Source organism: Balaenoptera musculus, chromosome 2 (genome assembly GCF_009873245.2).
Source record: "Balaenoptera musculus isolate JJ_BM4_2016_0621 chromosome 2, mBalMus1.pri.v3, whole genome shotgun sequence".
Taxonomy (NCBI): domain Eukaryota; kingdom Metazoa; phylum Chordata; class Mammalia; order Artiodactyla; family Balaenopteridae; genus Balaenoptera; species Balaenoptera musculus.
Genome location: NC_045786.1, coordinates 102,422,219 through 102,444,325, shown reverse-complemented (window position 1 = coordinate 102,444,325; position 22,107 = coordinate 102,422,219). Strand labels below are relative to the sequence as shown.

Here is a 22,107-nt window from a genome sequence, read left to right as displayed (position 1 = left end):
CATGCAGCACCCATGCCCACAACTGCCTCCCACCCTCCTCATAATTGAGGCTAAAGCTAAAAGAAAAAAATTTTTTCTTAAATACTGGACATTAGCTCCTTTTTGATCCGTTTATTGACAAATCAAATGGGGGAAAAAAGGTCACCAAAAGGGGTATAAGGTCATAAATGTGGTTAACGGGGAATGGATACAGCACTGAGGAGGGAGAATGAGGTTGAACAGACCATCAGAGGGAGGAGGAGGAGAAGGAGAGGGGCAGGTTCAGGGCGACGAGGAGGAGGGGGAAAGAGGTATCTGCTAAAAACCCCACGGCTCACCTTTCAATTTGTCAGCTGTCACCCAATCATTCTTTCCTGGACAGAATTAACAGCTAGAAATGGTTTGAGGGCAACACCTAAGTAGTTTGTCTTCAAGATCTGGGAGATGAGGAGCTGGAGGGAAGATGGGTATAAGATTTTGAGACCTTCTCTCACTTGAACCCCATCTGTGGCGAACAGAGAATCAGGAAGCTTAATCCTGGTCCCAGCTCAGCCACCAACTATCTCTGTGACTTCGGGCAAGTCACTTCCCCTCTCTGGGCCTCTTTCCTCGGCTGTAAAACAAGCTAATTGGACTCAGTGGCAGGCTCTACTCTGGCTCTAGCAATGTCAAGCGTTTTCGCAACTGGAGCTAGGCCAGGAGACTGGCTCAGTTTTGGAGAAATAGAACTACTTAGAGGCCCAGCCAGAGTGACCCAGTGCTGGCCTCCACCTGGACCCCCCTCTGTCGGCAGCAGCAGCCATTCGGAGGGAGAGTGAAGGCACACACACCTGTGAGAAACGCACTCTTGCAGTCAGTGATCTTTGCAGAGCGGCTCTGGGGGAGGCCGGGATTTTCTCTACCCAGAAGGCAGGGTCCAGGGGACTAGGGTGGGGGTCTGGGGAATCCAAACAGAGCAGTCGTACACTATGCAGGGTCTGGGGATGCAGGGTACAGTGGCAGCGGGAGGAGCGGGCTGCGGGCTGCGGGGTGGGATTGGGAGGTAGAGCCACGCCAGCACCTCACCGTGCGCCAGACCACTCATTTCAGTCACCCTCCCCCTGAAGCCGAGGCCTGGGCCCCTTGGTCTAGTCGAAGCAGCTCTTCAGGTACAGATGCCACACTTGGCATCGAGATCCTTGACTCCTGTGGGCTCGATATCATCGAAGCCGGGGTCAGGGAGCGTCTCCATTGGCTGGAGTCAAATGAGGTAGGCTGACTCCGTCTCCCCCTTGCCCTTCCCGTGCTGACGGGCAGGATGCACCTACAGGATGGCTGGCCGGCCATCCTCCCACCCCAGCTCCGAGCCTCGAGGCCCAGGACTGCCAGCCTTTCCTTGACAGCTGGGCAGGCCTAGCCTGGCCTGAGAAAGCGAACCATGAGATAAGGGACGGCCTGCCTCTCCACAGCCCACGTGGATTTGGGTCAGCTGTGACAGATTCAAGGGCAAAGGGCCCCCAGTCAGGGACAACAATCGGGGGAGGAGCCCACAATCGAGGTTTCTGTTTGAGAGGGGAATGTGGTTTTGATTCTGAGGTCCAGAGCCACACTGTTTCATGGTAAAGGCAGCCAGAAATAAGATTCTGGGCTACGCGTGTATATGTACACTTTCACGTGGGGAGAGACACTGAACCTGGCCTGCCCCAGGAAGGGATACCTGCCAGGGTAGAATTATCAGAGGCCCACATCTGACAGCCTTCAACAGCTTCTCCCAATACCCCATACTGGGCATGTTTCCATAGGGACGCTGGTCCCCAGTTCAAGGCAGTTCAGCAAAGCTTTATGAAGTAACTTCTCTACAAAAGGCACAATGAAGGGCCCCCAGGGGGCTGTGAGAGCATTGCTGGGGTCAAGGGGAGGCCTAGCAGCAGAAGCCCAGGACCCTGGGGCGGGGGGCTCCCCCACTGCTCCAGCTCACTGCTCCAAGACCTTGAAGGACAGCGGGGTGCCACTCTTGGCAAAGGTCTTCATCAGACTGCTAGGATAGATGCACCCAAGCTTCTCTGGGGTGGGGAAGCCCCAGACCCTGTAGAGGGACAGGCTCAGCCGGTCCCCGATATAGAAGGGACCCACCCACTTGGCACTGCTGCCGTTCCTGGGGAGGGACAGCAAGAGGACCTGGTCACCCACATTCCACTCCTTCTCCTGGCTCTCCCGCTTGAAACGCCTATTCTCAGCCTTTTCACTCGTCTTCTCAGACACCCTCCAGTGGAGCTCCAGCAGCTCCCCCATCAGCTGTAGCAGGAAGACATCCATCTTGAGCCCTTCGATGTTTGCACTGCTCACCTCCCACCACAGGGGCTCGGTCAGCCTCTCCTCGCCCCCCGTCAGGATCTGGAACGGCGTGGCCTGGCTGGAGGAGGCCCTGAAGGCCAGGTGCAGCAAGGGCAGGGACGCCGCCCACTTCTTGCCGTGCAGGAAGATGAACTCCTTGAGGGCCCTCTTGAATTCCCAGTAGGCCCCGGAGCTCGTCAGGCAGGGGAACTGAAGGTCCCTACTCAAGGAGGCCACCTGGGCTCCCAGGGCCAGCCCACAGCTTACCAGGACATGGCGGGCAAACTGGGGGCCCTGGGCGGCCTCCAGCCTCACCGGTACACCCCACCTCGCGAACACGTGCTGAAGGAGCACCTGGGCCACGGCCATGTGCGTGTAGGGCTTCAGCGGGAATGCCTCTACCCACCTGGTGTTGGGATCAGCCACAATCAGCACGTGCTTGTGGCCCTCCTCGCTGACAGTGACTGGGCCCACCACCTCGATCTGCAGGTGGGACCAGGGGGCGGTGGACCTGAGGGGCCACAGGGACTCAATAACCTTCAACTCACTGCCTATGAGATTCCGGGGGATGCAGAACAAGCAGCTCCTACAGTAATCTCTCACGTGCTCCTGCATGCCCGGCCACCACCCCAGCAACCGCAGCTTCTTGTAGGTCTCCTCGGGCCTCTGGTGGGCCCCCATGGGGAGGTCGTGCACAGCGAAAATCAGATCCCTCCGGAGCTGCCTCGGGACTACCCAGACCCGGGGCCTCTTGTCTCCCTTGAACATAAGCAGGCCGCTCTCCTTGTCTAGGCTGAGGGAGTTAAAGGCAGAACTGAAGGGTGAGGAGCTGGATAATTTCTGCCCGGCCTGCAGCTTGGCAATGGTATCAGCCAGGGTGCTGTCACTCAGCTGTAATGCCAGCAAGTTGGGCCTCTTGCCCGTGGTACGGGGAGACACTACGGGGACGGGAACATCGTTCGGCAAATTCCACCACTGGCCGCCCCCCTGGGCACCCTGCTTGGCCAGGGTGTCCACCGTCACAGCAAACAGGGAGCCCCGGTAGGAGGTTCGGTAGATAAATGGAAGGGATGAGAGGCCGGAGGTGAGCGCTATGATGTAGGAGAGCAGGCTTGGGTGAGGTAGTGGAGCCCCGTCGGAGGAGAGGAAGCCCCGAGCCCTCCAGAGGGGCAGGAGCTCCCAGAGGAGGCTGAAGATCCAGTTGCAGTGCGTGAGGAAAACCACGGGCAGGTGGGACTGGCCAAAGCGTTCCAGGCCACAGGCCACGGCCGCCAGGTGGGCATAGGTCGGGGTGTAAGGGGAGCAAGAGAAAGAAAGGGAGACAGGGGGGCTGGTGGGAGACAGAACATAGAGACCGAAGCCAGCACACCACTCATCCTCTCGGTAAAAGCAATACCCCGACATGTGGATGCAAACAAAAGTGGACAAGTCAGAAAAAGGAGGCAGAACCTGGAAAAAACGAGGCATGGAAGCCGCAGGAGTCAGCAGCCGGTTTTCCCCTAGCAGGCCCTGGAGAAGGGTCAATTCCAGTGCCCTCTTGCCTTTGTCCTGTACCAAGAGGGACCATCTGATCAACCATGCTTTGGCAACCCTGCGGCCGTCCCATGCCCCAGGGTCCACAGTGGTCCGGGAGGCATAGGAAAGGCCCAGGACCACTGGGGTGTCTCCAATGCAGCGGGAAAAGTGCTTGAGGGCCCAGGCCATGGCATAGGGGCTGTCTCCCCCTGACTGCGGGCCCTCGCTCTCCTCGTCGGGGAGGAGGGGTTTCGAGGTATAGGCTACGGGGTGCTTTCTCCCTGAGCGCTCCTGGTACACGACAGCCGTCAGGGCCACTTGGCTCACCGTCACCTCCAGGCGGAAGGGCAGCTGGGGGTTGGGGGCCGTCAGGCAGAGGGCGGACACCAGAGCTCGCTTCAGGGCCAGGAAGGCCTTCTCGTGCTCCCAGTCCCACTGCCAGCCCGGCTTCTGCTTGAGGAGGCTGTGCAGGGGCCCCACGAGGGCCTCATAGTCAGGGATGACGTCCCGGTGGGAGTCCATGAATCCCACGAAGAAGGAGAGCGCGGTGAAGTTGCTGGGGATGGTCAGCTGGGCCAGCTGGGCAAGAACCTGCTGGCAGGGAGCCTTCCCATCCCAGGGGATGCCCAGGGAGGGAGAAGGTACCGCCGGCAGGAGATCGATGTCGAGGGCTTCATCCTGGGGGTCGTGCAGGCTGAGGCACCGGAGTATCTCCTCTGAGAGGGAAGAGCACTCAGCCCTGAACACGGACATCAGCGAAGAGTCCAGGTCATCCTCCTTCTCGGCCGGCTTCTGCATCTCCTGCTCCTCATCCTGCCTCTCCTCCTTCTCCTCCCTGACTTCTTCCACGTTCTGCGGACTCTCCGGGGGCCCAGGGTCAGCATCCTCACTCAGCTCAGAGACACTGGCAGAGCTGGGAGGAAGGGTCTTCCACACCTTCAGGAAGTTGCCAATGTCAGTGTCCAACCTACACCAAAACAGCAGGACAGAGGAGTCTGATGGAGGAGGTGGGGGGGACAGCCCGCCCCGAGAGGCCATCCAAGGCGAAACCACATCTGTGGAAGCCCCACAGAGCCTCACCCCGTTGCTGAGTTTCCCTGAGGCTGGGCCGAGGGCCAGCCTCCAACATGGCACAGCCTCAGACAGGACCTGCCCGCAGATATTCCCTCCACTCCCAGCATCTGCCGGACGGCAATGTTAGAGATTCATCTGGGCTTTGAAGACTTACCCAATCAAAACCTCATTGACCAAGTGACATGTCCAACCAGTTTTAAGCCAATGGTTTGATAAGAATTAGATGGCTGGGGGGCTTCCCTGGTGGCGCAGTGGTTGGGAGTCTGCCTGCCAATGCAGGGGACACGGGTTCGAGCCCTGGTCTGGGAAGATCCCACATGCCACAGAGCAACTGGGCCCGTGAGCCACAATTACTGAGCCTGCGCGTCTGGAGCCTGTGCTCCGCAACAAGAGAGGCCGCGATGGTGAGAGGCCCGCGCACCGCGATGAAGAGTGGTCCCCACTTGCCGCAACTAGAGAAAGCCCTCGCACAGAAACGAAGACTCAACACAGTCATAAATAAATAAATAAATAAATAAATAAAAGAACGTGAATTTCAAAAAAAAAAAGAATTAGATGGCTGGTACTTCCAATCAGACTCCAGGATGAGCAAGCCGGGGGAGGTCAGGAGAGGGAAGGAGGCTTGACGTGGGGCTTGGGAGCGCACAGCACGCAAACCTCGGCCACGTCACTTTTCTTCAAATTGGAGAAATGGGACTGGGGGACCTGGCCCGGGAAGCAGTGCCCTGCCCAGAAGGTCCTGACCACAGTCCCCTGCCGGGCCCAGGGAACTGGGAGGTGAGCAGCAAGGCGGCTCAGAGTGGGTGGAAGCCAGAGGAACTGAGTTATTGCAAATCAGTTCTGCCGGCAGCAGCACAACGACCTCGGGAAAGTACTTGAGTCTCAGATTCCTCATCTGTAAAACGAGCACAGCGGTCACGTATGCCTAACTCGAGCTGTGAGGATCAAAGTGGGTAATAAATGTGGAAAAAGTTCTAGTTGGTATGTACTCCAGACACAGCTCCCCCTGCACACAATGAAACAAGAACAAGGCGGTTCACTGCAGCACTGGTACCAACAGCATAACACGGAAACTGTCGAATGGCCCTCCACAAAAGACCCCATAAACCTGTTGGGTACTCACATAATGGAATAGAGCATGGACATTAAAGCCAGCCACATGAACTAACATGGCATACATCTGGGAAAAACAATAAAACATGGCGACAAATGCCAGTTGTGGAATGTTACATATAGTATTGAAGCATGTGTGCAAGACTGTGAAACTGTAAAACCATATTGTAAGTGGTTTATGGATGTGCACATGTGGGTGGAAGTACAAAGACCTGAAAAACTCAAATCACTCTGCTCACTATTAAGCCCTAGAAAAACGTTGGCTAGCACCAAGGGGAAGCTTCCAGCCAGCCCCAGGAGCGGCTGGGAGGAGGGGTGTGGAGGGGGGTGCCTGGCCCATTACCTGTTTGGCTTCTTCAGAAACTCATCCAGAGTGGGGCCATCACGGCCCAGAGGATCGTCGGGCACCATGAAGAGATTCCCCGCAAAAGTGAAGGGCAGCAGGCTGGACCCGGGATGGAGGAGGAAACGTCACAGAGGAGCCCTTGACCCACCCACACCCTGCTACCACCTGGTATCTCCACAGGGGCTGAGACCCACATCTCCTTCCAGCAGGTGCTGATGGAGCACTGCTCCAAGGCCCTTCCCCCTGCCCAAACCCCTCCTGCCAGGGACTGCCCAGCACCCGAGGGGAAGGAACAGCCCAATCCCCTGGGAGCTGCCTCACCGATCTTTGACCATAAGTTTCTTGGAATTATTCATCAGGACGTGGAGCTGCTCGTTGGTGACGATGATGCCATCTGTCTCTTCCGCCAGCTTTACCATGAACCTGCAGGGAGAGGGGAAGTCGCTAACGACCCAGTACCCAGACCCTCACCTCCCCAGTCCTCTGAGAAAATGAACTTGCAGCCTCCTGTTGAGGTGTGTTGGACAAAAACGCTGCCCTTGATAGTCGGGGAGCCAAGACTCAAGAGCCCATCCTCGTCTATGCAGTCGACTGGGATGTCCACTCGCCCCTGGGAGGGAGAACTGGGATGCACATCCCCCAACTGTATATGCAAACACAGACCCCTATTTTACACATAGGCATTCACATACACATGCTCAGACCCGCATACAGAAAGACATGCACTTGTCCACATCCATACGTGCATTTTTACTTCTTCGGTTTCCACATCTGTCAAACTAACATAAAATACCTACCCTCTACTGCTGTGAGGATTAAACTGAATGAGACAATACACTAGACACTGAAGTGTCTAGTTCAGTGCCTGACACACAGCATGTACCAAGTATTCCATGATTACTCTTTGCCAATGCACAACATTCAGGTACATGCCAAGACACACATACATACATATGGATATGTGTATACACGTATAAAAACACATACCTGAATAAACAAATCCATTTTTCCAAGGATCACTTCTCCTCGAAAGAGGGCTGTGACCAGGAAAGAAAGCAAAGGCCACCTACTTCTCGGCATTCCCTGCAGAGTGCCATTCTGGCGGCCACGAGCATGCAATTCCACAAGTGACCAGCAGAGGGGCCTCCTGCAGGAAAGCTACCTTCCCTCAAACCCAGGCCTGAATTTAAAGGCACTTAAAGACCTTACCCAGGGGGGGCCAGCTCTTGAAGGAAGGATGCCTGAGCTGCCCTGCCCAGCCCTTCCCAGGCTTGAAGGCTGAGTGGGCGCCAGGTCTTGGGGAGGAACAGAACTTCTCCCTGCCTGGCATGGGAGGTGCCTAAGTGGAGCCAAGACCTGGCCTGCTGGGCATCGAGTCCAGCCCAGGGTCAGTGACCTGGACAGGGCCTTCTCGGTCCCATCAGAGGCAGCATCACAGGCACCCCTATGCACACGGGTCCTGCAGCCACGCTGGGGAGTGGGTGCTGAGGACTGGCAAGTAGGGAGGCATTCAGGCTTTAGCTAGGAGACAGGGCCAATCTGACTCCATTTTCAGAGCCCAGCCAGGGCTCCCGTCACGTACCTCCTCCCAAGGCGAGGGCTGGTGGGAGGAAAAGACTGCAGCAATTCCTTGAGAAAACCTGAGCTCCAACCCAAACTGGCACCCAAATCAGCTGCTGGGGGAAGCAGCTCTCTTGAAGAACCAGGAGTCACCTGGGCTAGTCCCATCCAAAGAAAGCAGAGGGTTTCACCCCATACTTCAAGGGGGAGAAAGCCTCTTAACTCAGGGAAATTGGGCTGCAGAGTCCCAAATTCAGGAACACCTCTTGCGTTTGAATAGAGCCGACCTTGGAGCCCTCTCCTCTCTGTGTCTCTCCCTCTGCCTACAGAGGGACGGTGCACCACACCACCCTCTCAGACATGACCCTCTGACATATTTGCTTCCATCTCCCCAGAGCAAATGAGGCAAGACTCCACCTGACACACCAGCCCAGCCCAAGCCCCGGGGCCCCACAAGAGAAGGCCTGCAGACCAGCACACCTATAATCGTAGGTAGTGATCTTCTTGCCGTTCTCGAGCTGAGAGGGGGTGATTGAAAGCATCTTGAGGGAGTGTAGCTTCGTCAGAAAGTGGCTCTCTGGAGGTGAAAGGCAAAAGACAGTGATGGTCAGAGGAAGGGCTAAATGGAAAAGGCCGTGGTGGGGACAGAAAGGCAAGGAAAAGTATGGCATAGAGAGTAAGCCCACTGGAGGGGCTGGGCAGCTGGGGACAGCTCACCTCTCACCCTCCGGTTCTTCTTAAGCTGCCAGGTGGGTACAAACACAGTGACCTCTCGGTGTCCCCGGTTCCAGAAGTACTGCACTGCCATGGCAATGCCCCGGCAAGAGAAGAAGTGCTGGAGGCCGTGCCTGGGGTTGGGGGGTGGGGGGGGGGAGATGGGGGGAATTAGTGAGGTAGCAATTTTCTGCCCTAGGAATGGCCCTGCCTCTCCACCCCTCCCTCAGAGCCAGCCTAGGGCAGCACATCTGGCAATGCCAGGCCATCAGCACCATGGGCACTAACAATGCCCCCTCCCCTCTCTCCATCATCAAACAGTGAGCAGCTACTGGGTCCACTCACCTGCTGTGTGTGTGTGTGTGTATGTGTGTGTGTGTGTGTAGGGGCCTCCAGGGCAAAAGGAAGAAGGCAACCTCTACATCCAAAGAGCTCAGTTTAGGGCTGGAAGCAAACAAACATTTGCTGACCAACTGTGTGCTGGGAGCGTGCTCAGCACAGATACCTATTCTACTGTGTGGGCAAATGAAAACATCCTGCATGTATTTATGCTAGCACGTATATAGCAGTAAGTGCTGTGCAGAGAGGGTGATCTCTGAGAGTTGGCATGGTTGGGAAAAGCTTCACAGGGGAGATCAGTGCTGGACCTTAAGGGCTGGGCTAAACATTTGAAAACTGGCCTGGGGTTGACAGACCCCATGCTATGTGAGGCAGGCTGAAATGGGAAGAGCATGGGCCTGGGCAGTGGGCAGATCTGAACCCAAAGGCCAGCTGGGCCCCTTACTGGCTCTGGGACCTTGGTCAAGATTAATCGCTTCTCTGAGCCTGTTGCTGCTTCTATGAGGGAAGGAGAACAGAAACCTACTTTTGAAGGCTGCTGTGATGATTCCATGAACACCACCCAGCATGCAGTAGCCCCTCAACATGTACCACTTCCCTCCCATCTTTCCCCCATTTGAACCCCATGTCACCCGTATACAGAGGTCAAGAAAGGATGCCCACAGTCTATCACCCCAGGGACACCCCGCCCGAGCTCCCCAGCAACCCCAGCCCACCCCAGGTCCGTGGCTACTCACACCATGGCCACGCTGCTGCCGTCAATGACCACACGCCTCAACCCCTGGTTCCCCGGTTCTTCTGACAGGTTCAGCTCGAAGGGTGTATTCAGGGCCTCGTGGTACCTCTGGAAGCTGGTTACTGTGCTGTTCGCCTGTGGGTGGCGAGGCGGCTGCCTCGGAACCCCCTCCCACGCCCCTAGGAGCCCCTCCACCTGAGGTTGGCGCTTACTACTGGGAGCCAAAGTGCCACTGGACTGGGGCCCCTGCCTTCCAGCTTCCCCCTGGCCCTTCAGGAAGGAAGCACTGCCCCTTGACGAAGGCTGGCCCTCACTTGGGAATTTGGCTGCATCCAGGGTTGGCCCTGGATCTGTGGGTGCCTTCTGAGCTGCAGGCATTTTCAGAGCTCTGGAAGTTTTGGGAGCTGCAGGTGCTTTGGGGGCTGCAGGGGCTTTAGGAGCTGCAGGTGCTTTGGGAGCTGCAGACCCTGTTTTAGCTGTAGTCCCAGTCTGGGCTCTGGGTGTTTGGGGACCTGCAGGTGATGTTTTCGCTGCATGCCTTTTCTGCATTGTGGGAGTTTTGGGGGCTGCAGGCACCATTTGAGCTGCTGGTGCCAGTTCACCCACAGCTGCCTTTTGTGCCGTGGGCACCACTTGAGCTGCTGGCTTTGTCGGAGCCAAAGGCACTTTGGGGGCTGCAGGTTCTTCATGGACTGCCGGCATAGTCTGGGTTTCAGGCACTTTGGGGGCTTCAGGCAGCACGGGATTTGTGGGTGGGGTTTGAGCTGTGGGCACTGCTGCAGCCATGGGCACTTTGAGAGTTTCAGGCACTGTTTGAGGTTCAGGTCCTGAAGGAGCTGTCAGCCCCCCTTGAGTGGCGGGCCTCCCCTGAGCAGTAGGCACCCCTTGCCCTGTGGAAGGCCCTGGAAACGGCCTCTCTTCGGGCTCCTTACAATCCCACTGCATATTTCCTCGATCCCCCGGCTCACTTCCAGCTTGGAGTTGGGGTGTAGAGGTCAAAGGTGGCCCTATCTGTGGAAGTCCTGGGCTAGCCTTGTCCTTTACCCCTGAGCCTCCTGAGACCACCAATAAACTCATTACTTTTTTAGGGGTCTCTGGCCTTGGGCAATTCTGAAGGGCTGCCTCTCCTCCTGGCCCCCCATCTGGTCTACAATCTGGGCTTTCCACACTGGGCAAAGGAAGCAGCTCCTTCTGTCTCCATCCCAGATTTAAGGGCAAAGGATTCTGCCCTGGCAGCTTGAACTGAATGGGGCCCAGTGGCCTCTGCCAGAAAGGGAAACTGAAGCAAGCCTGGGACAGGAGCCAGGCCAGGTGGAGAGAATGCAGTTCATTGATCCTCCAGAAGGTTGCAGCAATAGTCCCCGGCCACAAGGGCCCAAAGGCTGGCCCCGGGGTCCAGGACTTCCAGGGCGAGCACACACTCAGGGCTGATACTGGAGGCTGGAGAGGGAGCTCGTCTTCCCCCCTCCGGGCCTGCCGCTGCTGGGCCGAGGCTTGTGTGCGGTCCGCGGGGTCCTGGCTGCTGCTGGTTTGTACTGACCCTTCCTCACAAGCGCTGTCCGTACCACCTTGGTTGTTGGAACCAACCCTGGAGGAAACCCAAGTTTGTTGGAAAGGTGGTAAGGCCAGTTAGGTCCCAAACTATTTCCCTGGGGTTGGGGAGCAGGAGCAGGGGCAGAGAAGCCAAACTGATCCTCCAGAACTTACCGTACCAGCTGGTTTGCTGTCTCCAGCTGAGTGTTCTGGCCTGGGATTAGGGCCCCCATGGCTCCTAGGCTGGTTAACCTCTTTGAATTTTCTGGGCTCCCCATCTCCAGAAAAGGCCCAGGACCATCTCCCATGGACACCATGGCTGGACCTTCCTTCTGCTGGTGGGCTGGGCAGATCAGGAGCTCGGGGTCCGAGCGGGAGTCGGAGGCGCCAATGCAGCCGAGCCACTGGATGATGTCCTCCTTGCCCGCGACATCCCGCACCAGGCTCAGCAGCAGTTCCTGCACTGCTGCGGGCAGCTGTAGCAGGTCCCCGGCATACTGGTCACCACGGATCCAGACCAGAGCCCCAAAAGCCCGGGTCACCTCGGCCTCCCAGATGCCCCGGGGGGTGAGCAGAGGGGCAGGGCCCCAGCGCAGCCGCCCTACCAGCTCCTCCAGCCAGTTCTGGGTCATGATGAAAGACTCGGTCAGCCCGCCCACCATCAGGGAGCCCGGCGGGCCAGGCACCAGGTAGGCCAGCGTGCTCCAGCACAGGCAGTCCAAGAAGAGGCCCTGGGCCCCAAGGAAGGCGCAGTGCAGGGCCGCCGGGTAGCGGACCTCCTTCCACAGCTCCGGGCTGCACAGGCCCTTCAGATACTCCTGAAGCCAGTGGGGAGAGCACAAAGGAAGCCAGCCGTTATGGGCCTGCCACTGGCACTCACTCCCCTCACAAGCACATGCCCTGCCCCTGCCCGCCATAAGCCAAATGACACCCCCCCCCCCCCCCCGGCCCAACACTCTCTCCCTGGTCCTGACTCCTCACACACTCATCTCTTTCCAGGGAGCTCCGACAGATGGGGGAGGCCGGAGGGGCGGGGGAGCACCTGGGCTTGGAGTCAGGGGCCCTGGTTCTAGTTCCAACCTGACCTCAGTGGGTTAAGGTTACCGTGGGAAATTTGTCATCTTCTCAGGGCCTCAGTCTCCTCACCTATAAAATGATGGATTAAATTAGATACTCCTAAGGTCCAGTCCTACCCTGGCGTTCTAGAATTGTGAAATAGCTGGGGGGAGGGGGATGGTACATTACTGAGTACCCTCCATGTGCCAGGAGCTTATGTGACCTGGAGTAAGTTATCTACTATCCTTATGCCTACGTTTCCTCATCTGTAAAATGGGGATAATGGTTCCCACCTCATTAGGCTATTATGAAGCTTCAGTGAGATAATACAAAAGAAGTGCTTAGCTTATGCCTGGCACAGCCTATTCCCATTTTGCAGGCTCAGAAAGGCTCTATCGCTGACCCAAGGGCACACAGCTAGTGGGTGACTGGGTAAGGACCACAGCCCACATCCATCTGACTCTGAAACCAGAGCTCTTTCCATGTCCTTAGGCTGACTACACAGTGACTACAGGGTAATCCACTGAGATTCTGGTTAATCCCCCTGCAGAAGGTCTCCGGCACAACCTGTACCTGTAACCATGGTAACTCTGTTATCCAGAGGGGACAGAGGAGAAGGTAAGTTGCTGGGCCAGTATCCAGGGGATCCCCACAGATACGCACAATGGCTGAACCAGAAGGGAAACCTCTGGCCGTCTGGGCACCAGGTCCTTGTGTTTCCAGGGCTCACACACTCAGTCTTTAGCGTCACTGGGACAGGAGGGGTTGGGTTCCTCCACTGTATGGCTGAGTTCCACCAGCATGACCCCATGAGCTCCAAAGAACCATGAGCACTCCCTCTTAATCAGCCAACCCTCGATGACTGCATTAGCCCTCAAGTCCCTCCTCATGCCTGTGTCAGTGACAGTCATCCCTCTTCCCGCTTTCCCATGACAGTTCCATTATGGAACGAATGCTCCATTTGGGATCTCCAGCAGCCATCCCAAAGACCACTCTGGCCCCTCTGCTCAGTACCCAGACCATCCTTCCCTGCTCAGGCCTAAGCTTATCTCTGCCACATGGCCAGGCTATGGACCTCCAACACCTTCCGCAAAGGGCCTAAGGTACACCCAGGCACTTAGGCCCATGTCTAACGCCTTTTCAGTCAGTCTAAAATCAGCTCAAAATCTGATAGACATCCCAAGCCAACCCCTCCCACCCAGAACCTCAGCTGGTCCACACTGCCTGGCAAGGGTGAATCTGACCAGGTGGAATAACTCTCATAGACCTGAACAAACTCCCCCACCCCACTGACCCCACGTTCTAACTACATGAAAACAATATGTAAAAATGAAGAGATGTGCTGGGGAAGAAGATGGTGGGTGGTTTCTTTCTCCTTCTGCAAAGACCTTAAAATATTTATTGTTCCATTAACCATCAATATTTTTAAACAAAAAGATAAATTGGAAATGAGATAATTTTCAAAATAATAAATCTGAACTGATATTTATTGAATACTTACTATGTGCCAGGCTCTTTACATACATCAGCTCATTGATTCCTCTCTCAGCCCTATAAAGAAATTACTATTATCCCCATTTTAGGTGGGCAAGGAAGGGCACATGTCCGAGGTCACACAGGTAGTAGGCTGGGACACTTAGGCACTCTGACTCCAAAGTCTGGGGTCTTAACCATGATGCTGTCTATACCTTAGAGCAAAAACAGATATGGAAACAACAGGCATTTACATCCAGAAAATATCTGGAGCAATTTTCCTGCTTAAAGCCCACCCAGACCTTTTTCTCCAAGAGGAGAAAAAATAGAGAAGAGGCAGGAACAAAATAAGCACAGAAAAATGTGCATTTGTTAAAATATGTTGCCCAATGTCCCGCAAGTCATTTGTCAACTTGTAAGTTAAATAAAAACAATACCACCAGGTAGTTTTCTACTGCTCTATACTTGATCAATCCTGTCTTAGGATTCTCCTTTCTCATAAGTCAGTTGCCATACACTGTCTGCTTTCCAGAACCACCCCAAATTACACCACAGAATACTCAAAAAGCTCAAAAAAATGGCAGCACCAAGGAACTCTGGAATTAGGAATGAAAGAGAACATTTTTTAAAAGGTGGACTAAGGTAAAGTTGTTTGAGGAGCAGTTAGATCTGGGAGTCCACCCACCCCTCTACACAAAGGCTGAGCAAGTACCTCCCTACCCACTGGAGTTCGTTCTGTGGAAAGTAAAAGACAAGGTCTTAGGATCAGAGGTTGATCAGCATACTTGAGGGTGTGGGTACCATAAAAATCATGAAGGAAGAGAGGAAGGCCAGTAGTGAGGTCTACAGTGAGTGCTGAGTGCAGAGAAACTCATTCTTCCCATATAGAGACTCCGCAATAGTAACTGATGATGGATGAAGACAGATACTCACACAGAGGGGTCTCACTGGGGCACCTCAGAACAGTGGGGGAAACTACAGACTTCCAGAGAGAAAAAAAACTTCACATACAAAGGACCAGGGACCAAGAATAGCTTCAGATATCCCTAAAGCAAGAAGTCAATGGATTAATGCCTTCTCATTTCTGAAGGAAAATAATTTTCCATGTATAATTTGATACCAGCCAAATTGTCAATCAAGTGACCGTCAGATATGCAATGTAGATATGCATATATGCAACCCCAAGAGTTTACCTCCTATAAAACCTTTCTCAGGAAGCTACTAGAGAGCATTTTCCAGCAAATCAAGAAAAGAAACCAAGAAAGGAGACCCAACATTAAAAAAAAAAAGCAAAGACAATCTCCAGGAAGATTGTGGAGAGAAATCTCAGAATGTACTCATCCATTCAATAAACACTACTGAGCACCTACTACGTGTCAGGCACTGTTCTAGGAGGCATAGAGGACGACTAGTTCAGACTGGAGAGTGGGACTGCAGAAACAACATTCTTGTTTCGGCACCATCTTTCTAACTTGGTGACGCTACTGAAGGACGTGCTCCACCAACTCAAGACAAAGACACAGCATCCAGGAAACGAGGTATCTAACAAGGAAAGAAGGCAAGAGGATGCCAAGAATGACAGCAAACGGGAGTCTCAGGATGACAGCTGTGCAGTCCTGACCAGACAGAAGGAAGGATGCCCCCAGGAAAAAATCTGGAACTGACAGACCACCTTGAATCGATAGATTGTCCTTGTAGAAAATTGTAGTGAGAAGCTACTGAAAGTTATAAGAATTAGCAATAGGTACAAAGGAAAACAAGCAAACTAGAATGGAGTTGAGTTCTTTACCTCAGGGAAATCGAAAAGTAAGAGAGAAAACCTAATCATAGTACACTTCAACACTTTTAGATGTAAATGATATTTGCAAGGGCATAATGTTGCAAACACTAAATACAAATTTAACAGAAAAATGAAATATAACTATATTGGGAAGAAAGAAGGGATGGCAATATAAGGAAGCTAAATCCTCATCTATAATAATAGGAAGTAAAAAGATATCTAAAATTGATTAATCAAAAGATATAGTAGTTACATATTTTTTTAGGAATGTGGAGATGTAGAAATGCCAGAGCAGATATTTTCTACAGGGAAGAGCACTGAAGAGGGAGTTGGCAGGGACAAAGCAAGGAATCGCTGCGTTATACTGTGAGCTTTTTAAAAATCATTGGACTTTTAAATTATGTATTATTTTGATAAAAGAAAAATTAAGTTTAAAATAAAGGGAGAAGGATTAGGTGCCCACAACACAATTAGATGTGCTGGTAAGTGTTTAACAATCATGCAGTTATGGGGGAAATAGTCCCGATTTGTAGCATTTGCCAATTTCTGTGGTGTAAATACTCCCTCCATGGTTGACTTCAAACTACCAACAGGACTCCATTGGCTCAAAAACTTCCTGAATTTTCAACGATGGGTCAGCAGGAGTTGGTTCCAGCACACCCCTGGCCACTACTAGCTTCCGTGGTACTTTTCACAGTCAGTGTGGGCCAGGGACAGATCAACTTCCTCCTGACAGCAAAGCCCAAAGTCAGCAAACCACACCCTGTCCCACAGCTCCCCACCCCAACCTCTGGCTCCCCATCACCTCCCTCCCTCCATCGTGTCCAAAAAGGGGAGAATCAAGCTGTCACCTGTCCTCTCTGTGCCCGAACCTTCTTTACATCGTTGCCAAGGAGGACAGAAGAGCCGAGCAGGGCTTGTCTCTGGGCGACTTTGATCATTAGTAAAAACCCTCCTTTCCACGCTGAGATGAGGCTGATTTCACCTCAGAAAGGCCAGGCCTCCCCAGTGTTTCTTTTTGCTGCCTAGGAATGGGATTTCCAGCAATGTCTTCATTATTTTTTAAATCCCACCACAAGAAAACTACTTAAAGGCACTTCCGAGTTCTACAGAGTTTTTCCTGGAAAAACAGTGCATATAATGTAGAAAACACCCGGGCTCTTCTCCAGAGAAGCCTGTATCCTTCTTGACCCCTCCTCCCCTCACAGACAAGACACCCCCATCCATCACCCCTTCCCCATCCTACAACCTCCAGTCTCACTGAGCCCTCTCTGCCAGCTGGCCTGTGTATATTAGGCCATTATCCAGGTGCGTGATTCTGCGCCCCTGCAGCTGGGATTGGGGTCAGCCACAGCTCCTCCACATGGAAACCGCAAGACATCCTTATACGTGGGAAATTTTCCTGTATCAGATCGCTGGGCCTTAGAAAGCATTTGATCCAAGGTTCTCACTTTGCAAACAAGGAGACCGAGACTCAAGAGAGGGAAAAGAACTCATTCAAAGTTATACAGCTAGTTACAAAAACAGTAACTGATATCTCTACTCTGTAACTCTCCACATTTGCAGAAGTCCATAAGAACGCCTTATTTCAATTGACTCTTACAACTCTGCCATGAAGTGGGTATTATTATATTGATTTATAGATGAGGAAATAGGCTCAAGAGAAGGTCAATGATTTGACCGAGGTCAGCCAGTTAGAAGGTAGCAAACCCCAACCTCCAACTCTCTCCACCACGCCCCTCTGTCCCAGCAGTAACTTTGTGACAGCAAATTGAACCCAGATCTCCTAACTTCTGGAACAAAACCTTATCCTCCCCACCTTCCCTGCTCTCCTGCTCCAAAGCTCCAAAAATCTCTTCTTTCTGCTCATTCTGTGCAATAAGGGAGGGAGTTACCCAAAACCCCTCATGTTGTTTCCATCTTAAATCATGCTTTTCCGCGGGGGAAGACAGAGGGGAAAGAGATGATAGGATGGGGGGAATGGAGAAAGCCACTGGTTACACTAGCAGGGCCTGGGGTGTGAGGGAAAGTCGGTGGGCCCAGGAACTCTGAGGCAGCAGTGGGAGCAGGAGTAGCCAAGCCTGGAGAAGCTGATGGAAGATGTAAGCAGGGGACAGGTGACCTAGACACTTCAGAAAGCACCAGTCCCATAAAAGGGTGAGCAGGTGTATTTCAAATTAACAAAAAGATTAAGAACCCGGGACTTCCCTGGTGGCGCAGTGGTTAAGAATCCGCCTGCCAATGCAGGGCACACGGGTTCAATCCCTGGTCCGGGAAGATCCCACATGCCGCGGAGCAACTAAGCCCGTGCGCCACAACTACTGAGTCTGCGCTCTAGAGCCCATGAGTCACAACTACTGAGCCTGCGTGCCACAACTACTGAAGCCCGCGTGCCTAGAGCCCATGCTCCGCAACAAGAGAAGCCACTGCAGTGAGAAGTGCGTGCGCCACAATGAAGAGTAGCCCCCGCTCGCCGCAACTAGACAAAGCCTGCGCACAGCAACGAAGACCCAACGCAGACAAAAATAAATAAATAAATAAATAAATAAATAATAAACAAACAAAACCACCCTTACTTAAAAAAAAAAAAAAGATTAAGAACCCAAAACAATCCAAAGGCTCCTCTTGTTAACCTACCCTATGCCAGCTACTGAAAAGTCTCCATCTCAGGGGTTCCTGCACATCTGCTCTCCAGGCAGGAACCCCTCCCCTCCCCCAGTACCTCTGTCAGAACTGGAAAAACTGCTGACGAAGCAGCTCAACAGAGGGGCTGAGGGAGGAACTTTCCAGCCTGCCTGCCCACTGGCCAGTGTGTTCTGGGCCTCCCCCACCCATGGCCTTGACCAATTAGGATATGGACAGAGACCCAGCTAGGGAAGGGCTGTGTGTTGGGGTGGGTGGGTGCATGGGGGAGCAGGTGGTCTGGGGCTGAGGGAGGCTGCAGCATTCCTACCAGGAAATGATAAGATAAGGGAATCTGGGGGAAGAGCGAGGCCTTGGCCACGACTGGGCGGTCAGAGGGAACCTGAGAGGCCCAAGCGGAGGAGAAGCTTATGAGAGAAGCCAGGGCACATGTGAGAGAGGCACACTGTGACCTGGCCTGTCCAGCGTCCAGCCCCACACAGCAAGCCCTTTCATCTGAAAGCCCACAGCCCTCCTCCCAGATTCCCACCCATCCCCTAGGGCTGCTGCCTTCCAGGGTTGCTGCAGCCCCACCTCTGAGCCCCTGCAAGAGGCTGCCTAGAGCATCAAGAGTGTGGGGTGCGGAGCCCAGAGCCCTGGGTTCTGGTCCCAGCCCCTGCCACGCCCCACCTACCCGACCCTGAGTGCTCAGGGAGGCCCCTTACCCTCTCCAGCCCCCAATTCCTCATCTGTAGAGTGCCAGCATTGCTCTAGAAGCATCTCTAATGGCCCTTCCAGTCCCAGCACTCTGAGAGGCTCCAAGGGGCAGCCCAGGATTTAAGGAGACTTAAAAGGCGGCAGAAAGACCTGGGCCTTCCAGGCTCTTGGTGGAGAACAAAGAGGTATGTTGCACAGACTACAGAAATGCAGGACCTTAAGTTGCTCCCCAGATGGAGGAGCAGGCTGTAAGTGCGGGGCCCTGGCCAGGGAAGGCTCACGGGGGGACACACGACGCCGAGCCTCTCTCAGCGCACTTGAGGGACAGAAGTGACACGCAAGAGAGGGGTGGGGCAGAAAAAAAAGAAGGAACCAGAGGGAAGGACCCAAGGCTGCAGATCTGGAAAGGCAGGAGGATGGCCCAGTACCTGCCCGCCATACTGCCGAATCCAGGTCGGGGGACCTCTGGGGACCCCTGGGGGGGCGGGGGGGCGAGGAGCGGGAGAAGGGTCTGGCTGGAAGTGATAGGTGGGGAGAAGCTGTTTACCTTGGCTCTGCCCATGTTCTCCCTGGGCCCCTCGAGCTGCAGCCAGAAGTAGGGGGTGTCCGGGCGGCTCTGGAAAGCGTTCAGCTTGACCCTGAAGATGCGCTGCACTTGCAGCCGCTGCCGCTGCACCCGGGGCTTCGACTTGGTCTGCACCATGAACCATTCCTGCGCCGGAGGGTCGCCCCCGGACAGGAGCATGGCTGGCCCGCCCGCCCCAGGAAGGAGGGAGCCCACAGTGCCACCGGGGTCCCCCGGCCGAAGGCGCCTAAGCCACGCCCCCTCCTCCCGGCGGCGCGCCCCCGCCTTGACCCGTGTCCTCCCGGCTCGCGGACGCACCCGCCGCGGCTCGGGCGCCCTTCCTCCAGAGCTCCGAGCCTTTCAGCGGCGGCTCCCGCTACAATCTCTTCCTGCCAGAGGTTACAGCCGGGGGTGGGACCAGTCGGGCTCCCTTCCCTCCGCCCCCAGCCTTCGCCCCTTCACTACTGCGCCAGCCCCTCCAGGATGAACTTTAGCTGAGTCGGCTGGGTAGCTTCAAGGGGCGCGGAAGGAGGAGGGAGGCGGCGGGGATGGGGGCGGGGAGGGTCTTGGAAACCTCTGCCTCCCACTCGAGTTTTGGGCCCAGAGCCAGAATCCGGGGGTCAAAGTAAATCTCCTTCCACATTCCCCTTTCCCCAGTGGGAGGGAAAGGGAAGGAGGGGCATCGGGTGGGGGAGAGGGGGTATGGTTTCGGGGACCGGCCTTTCTCTCAGTTCCTCCTGCCCACCCTGCCGCCTCCCAGGCCTCCCTGGAGAACAGAGACCTGCGCCCCTCCTTCCCTCGGAGGAAAGGGTTAAGGGAGAGCAGGGTGGGGAGCCTGGGAGGCTGGGGCCTGTGGAAATTCTGGGCTGGAGACCGAGCAGGAAGGAGAGGGTAACAGCACCGCCTCCCCACTCCCCATCCCCATGTCTGGGGACAGCCCGGGGCTGGCAGGCAGCCCAGACCCTCCTGAAGCCCCCAGGGCTGGAGGGGCGGGGAGAGCGCCCGAGTTTTCAGACTTGCGTTGTTTATGAAAGCCTTTTTGAGCAAGTTTGAGCTAAGCCAAGAGGGAAAGCTTTAGGCTAGGAGTGAGGGTCTGGTTGGTGACAACCTCTAAGGGTTCCCTCAACCCCCGACCCGCAGCCAGTCCGCTGCTTGGCTGGGGGGCCGCCTCCAACACCCTGCCCTGGAGGCATCCCCAGCACAAAGAACACGTTTTGCAGCCCTGTGGCCTGAACAGAAGCTGGCTCTGTGGAGGGCAGAGTCTGCATCCTGGGCCTCGGTGAGCTTTCTTTTCCAAACCCAAACCCAGAGCTGCTGTCTGACAGGCACAAGTGTACCTATGGGGACAAAGGGCAGTGGACTTCAAATTCGTTCCGCCCTGGCACATCTGGGCTGCAGGGGCTGTGGCATGTTTGTGCGCAGGTGCAGGCAGAAAGCCAGGAGCACCCCGCTGCAAGGAAAGGGCCCAACTGGGGGAGGGGAGAGGGGCTCACACTGAGTCCTCATCTGGCCTGGACTCAGCCCCTCCTGTGCCACCCACCTCCACTCCTGCTTCTTCTTCCTAGATTGGAATCCAGAAAAAGAAAAGGGTATCTGTGTCACCTCTGGCTCCAAGGTCTGCCCGCTCTGGTGTCCCTGTGCTGCCTCTCCATAGCGCCTTGAAGAAGAAGACCCTCTGGAGGAGCTTCCATCTCTCTCCACTCTTCCCACATCTAGCTGTTCTCCCTTTATCAGAAGAAGCTCTTGCCTTATTTAGCCTTATTGTGCCTCAGTTTCTCCTCTGAAGCAAATGAGAGTCTCGTACCTGTGCTCCCTACTTCTTCCCTGAATAAACACTTATTTCTTGGTGCCCTCTTCCAACTGACTGTGGACTACATGCACAGTGACATCTTGAAGGAAAACTCTCAGGTTTAACCCTATGTTCAAAGAGGCAGTGTGGAGGGTGGGAAGAGGTCAAGCTTAGGCATCAGGTACTTGATAAGTGGGCAAAAGAGGGTAATTTATTTGAACTCTTGTGCCTCCATTTCCTTAGCTCATAAAAATGGGGATGAGGGTATCTATAACACAGGTTGCAAATTAGACCAAACAGGTACCACACCTGGCACATCATCTGGAACAGAGTAGGCACCCAATTCATTTCATTTTCCCTTCCTTGATCTTGTCTCTTCTCCCCCACCTCACCTCTGGCCAGTACATCACAATACCTTCCCAGAGATCCCCTCTTTCCCATCCTTTTACATCTCACTGTCACCAGCCCAGCTCCTAGATCAGCCTCTCCTCAGCCTTCCTGCTAACCCATCCCTCCCACTCCTTCCTCTCCCCTGGATATAGCAGATTTAGTTAGATACCCTGGTTCCAGTCCCAGCTTTGCCCCTGATGAGTTGTGTGCCCTAAGCAGGTAGCTAATTCCCTTGACCTCTCCAGGCTTCCTCATCTAAATTCATTCATAGGGCCAAATTCATTTACTCACTCAACAAATTCAACACATATTTATTGAGTGTCTACTATGAGCCAGGCCCTGGGAGTATAGCACTGACTAAGAAAGATATCTCCCTGCCTTCATGGAATGGGTGAAGAAAGAAGAAAACAGCTCTGATTTCAGGGAATGAGAAATGCTCTGCTGGAAATAAAACAAGGTGTGGTGATGGAGAGTTCCCTGAGGGGGCCTCTCT

The 22,107-nt window shown here is 54.5% G+C and overlaps 1 protein-coding gene across 2 annotated transcripts; it reads right to left on the bottom strand.

Annotated features, from left to right (window-relative positions):
- Positions 1-98: 98 nt before the first annotated feature.
- Positions 99-19,807, bottom strand: NYNRIN (NYN domain and retroviral integrase containing). 2 transcript variants are annotated; one of them, XM_036844279.1, is made up of 9 exons: positions 19,418-19,505; positions 13,780-13,829; positions 11,397-12,040; positions 9,691-11,277; positions 8,618-8,748; positions 8,381-8,477; positions 6,662-6,763; positions 6,338-6,439; positions 99-4,774 (listed from the first exon to the last, which is right to left on the bottom strand). In XM_036844279.1, exons 3-9 carry the CDS (start codon positions 11,882-11,884, stop codon positions 1,933-1,935), a joined length of 5,349 nt encoding a protein of 1,782 aa, XP_036700174.1. In that variant the 5' UTR covers positions 11,885-12,040; positions 13,780-13,829; positions 19,418-19,505; the 3' UTR covers positions 99-1,932. The 2 variants fall into 2 exon arrangements, with proteins under 2 accessions (XP_036700174.1, XP_036700173.1); XM_036844278.1 differs by lacking the exon at positions 13,780-13,829 and having other exon boundaries at positions 19,418-19,807.
- Positions 19,808-22,107: the final 2,300 nt, after the last annotated feature.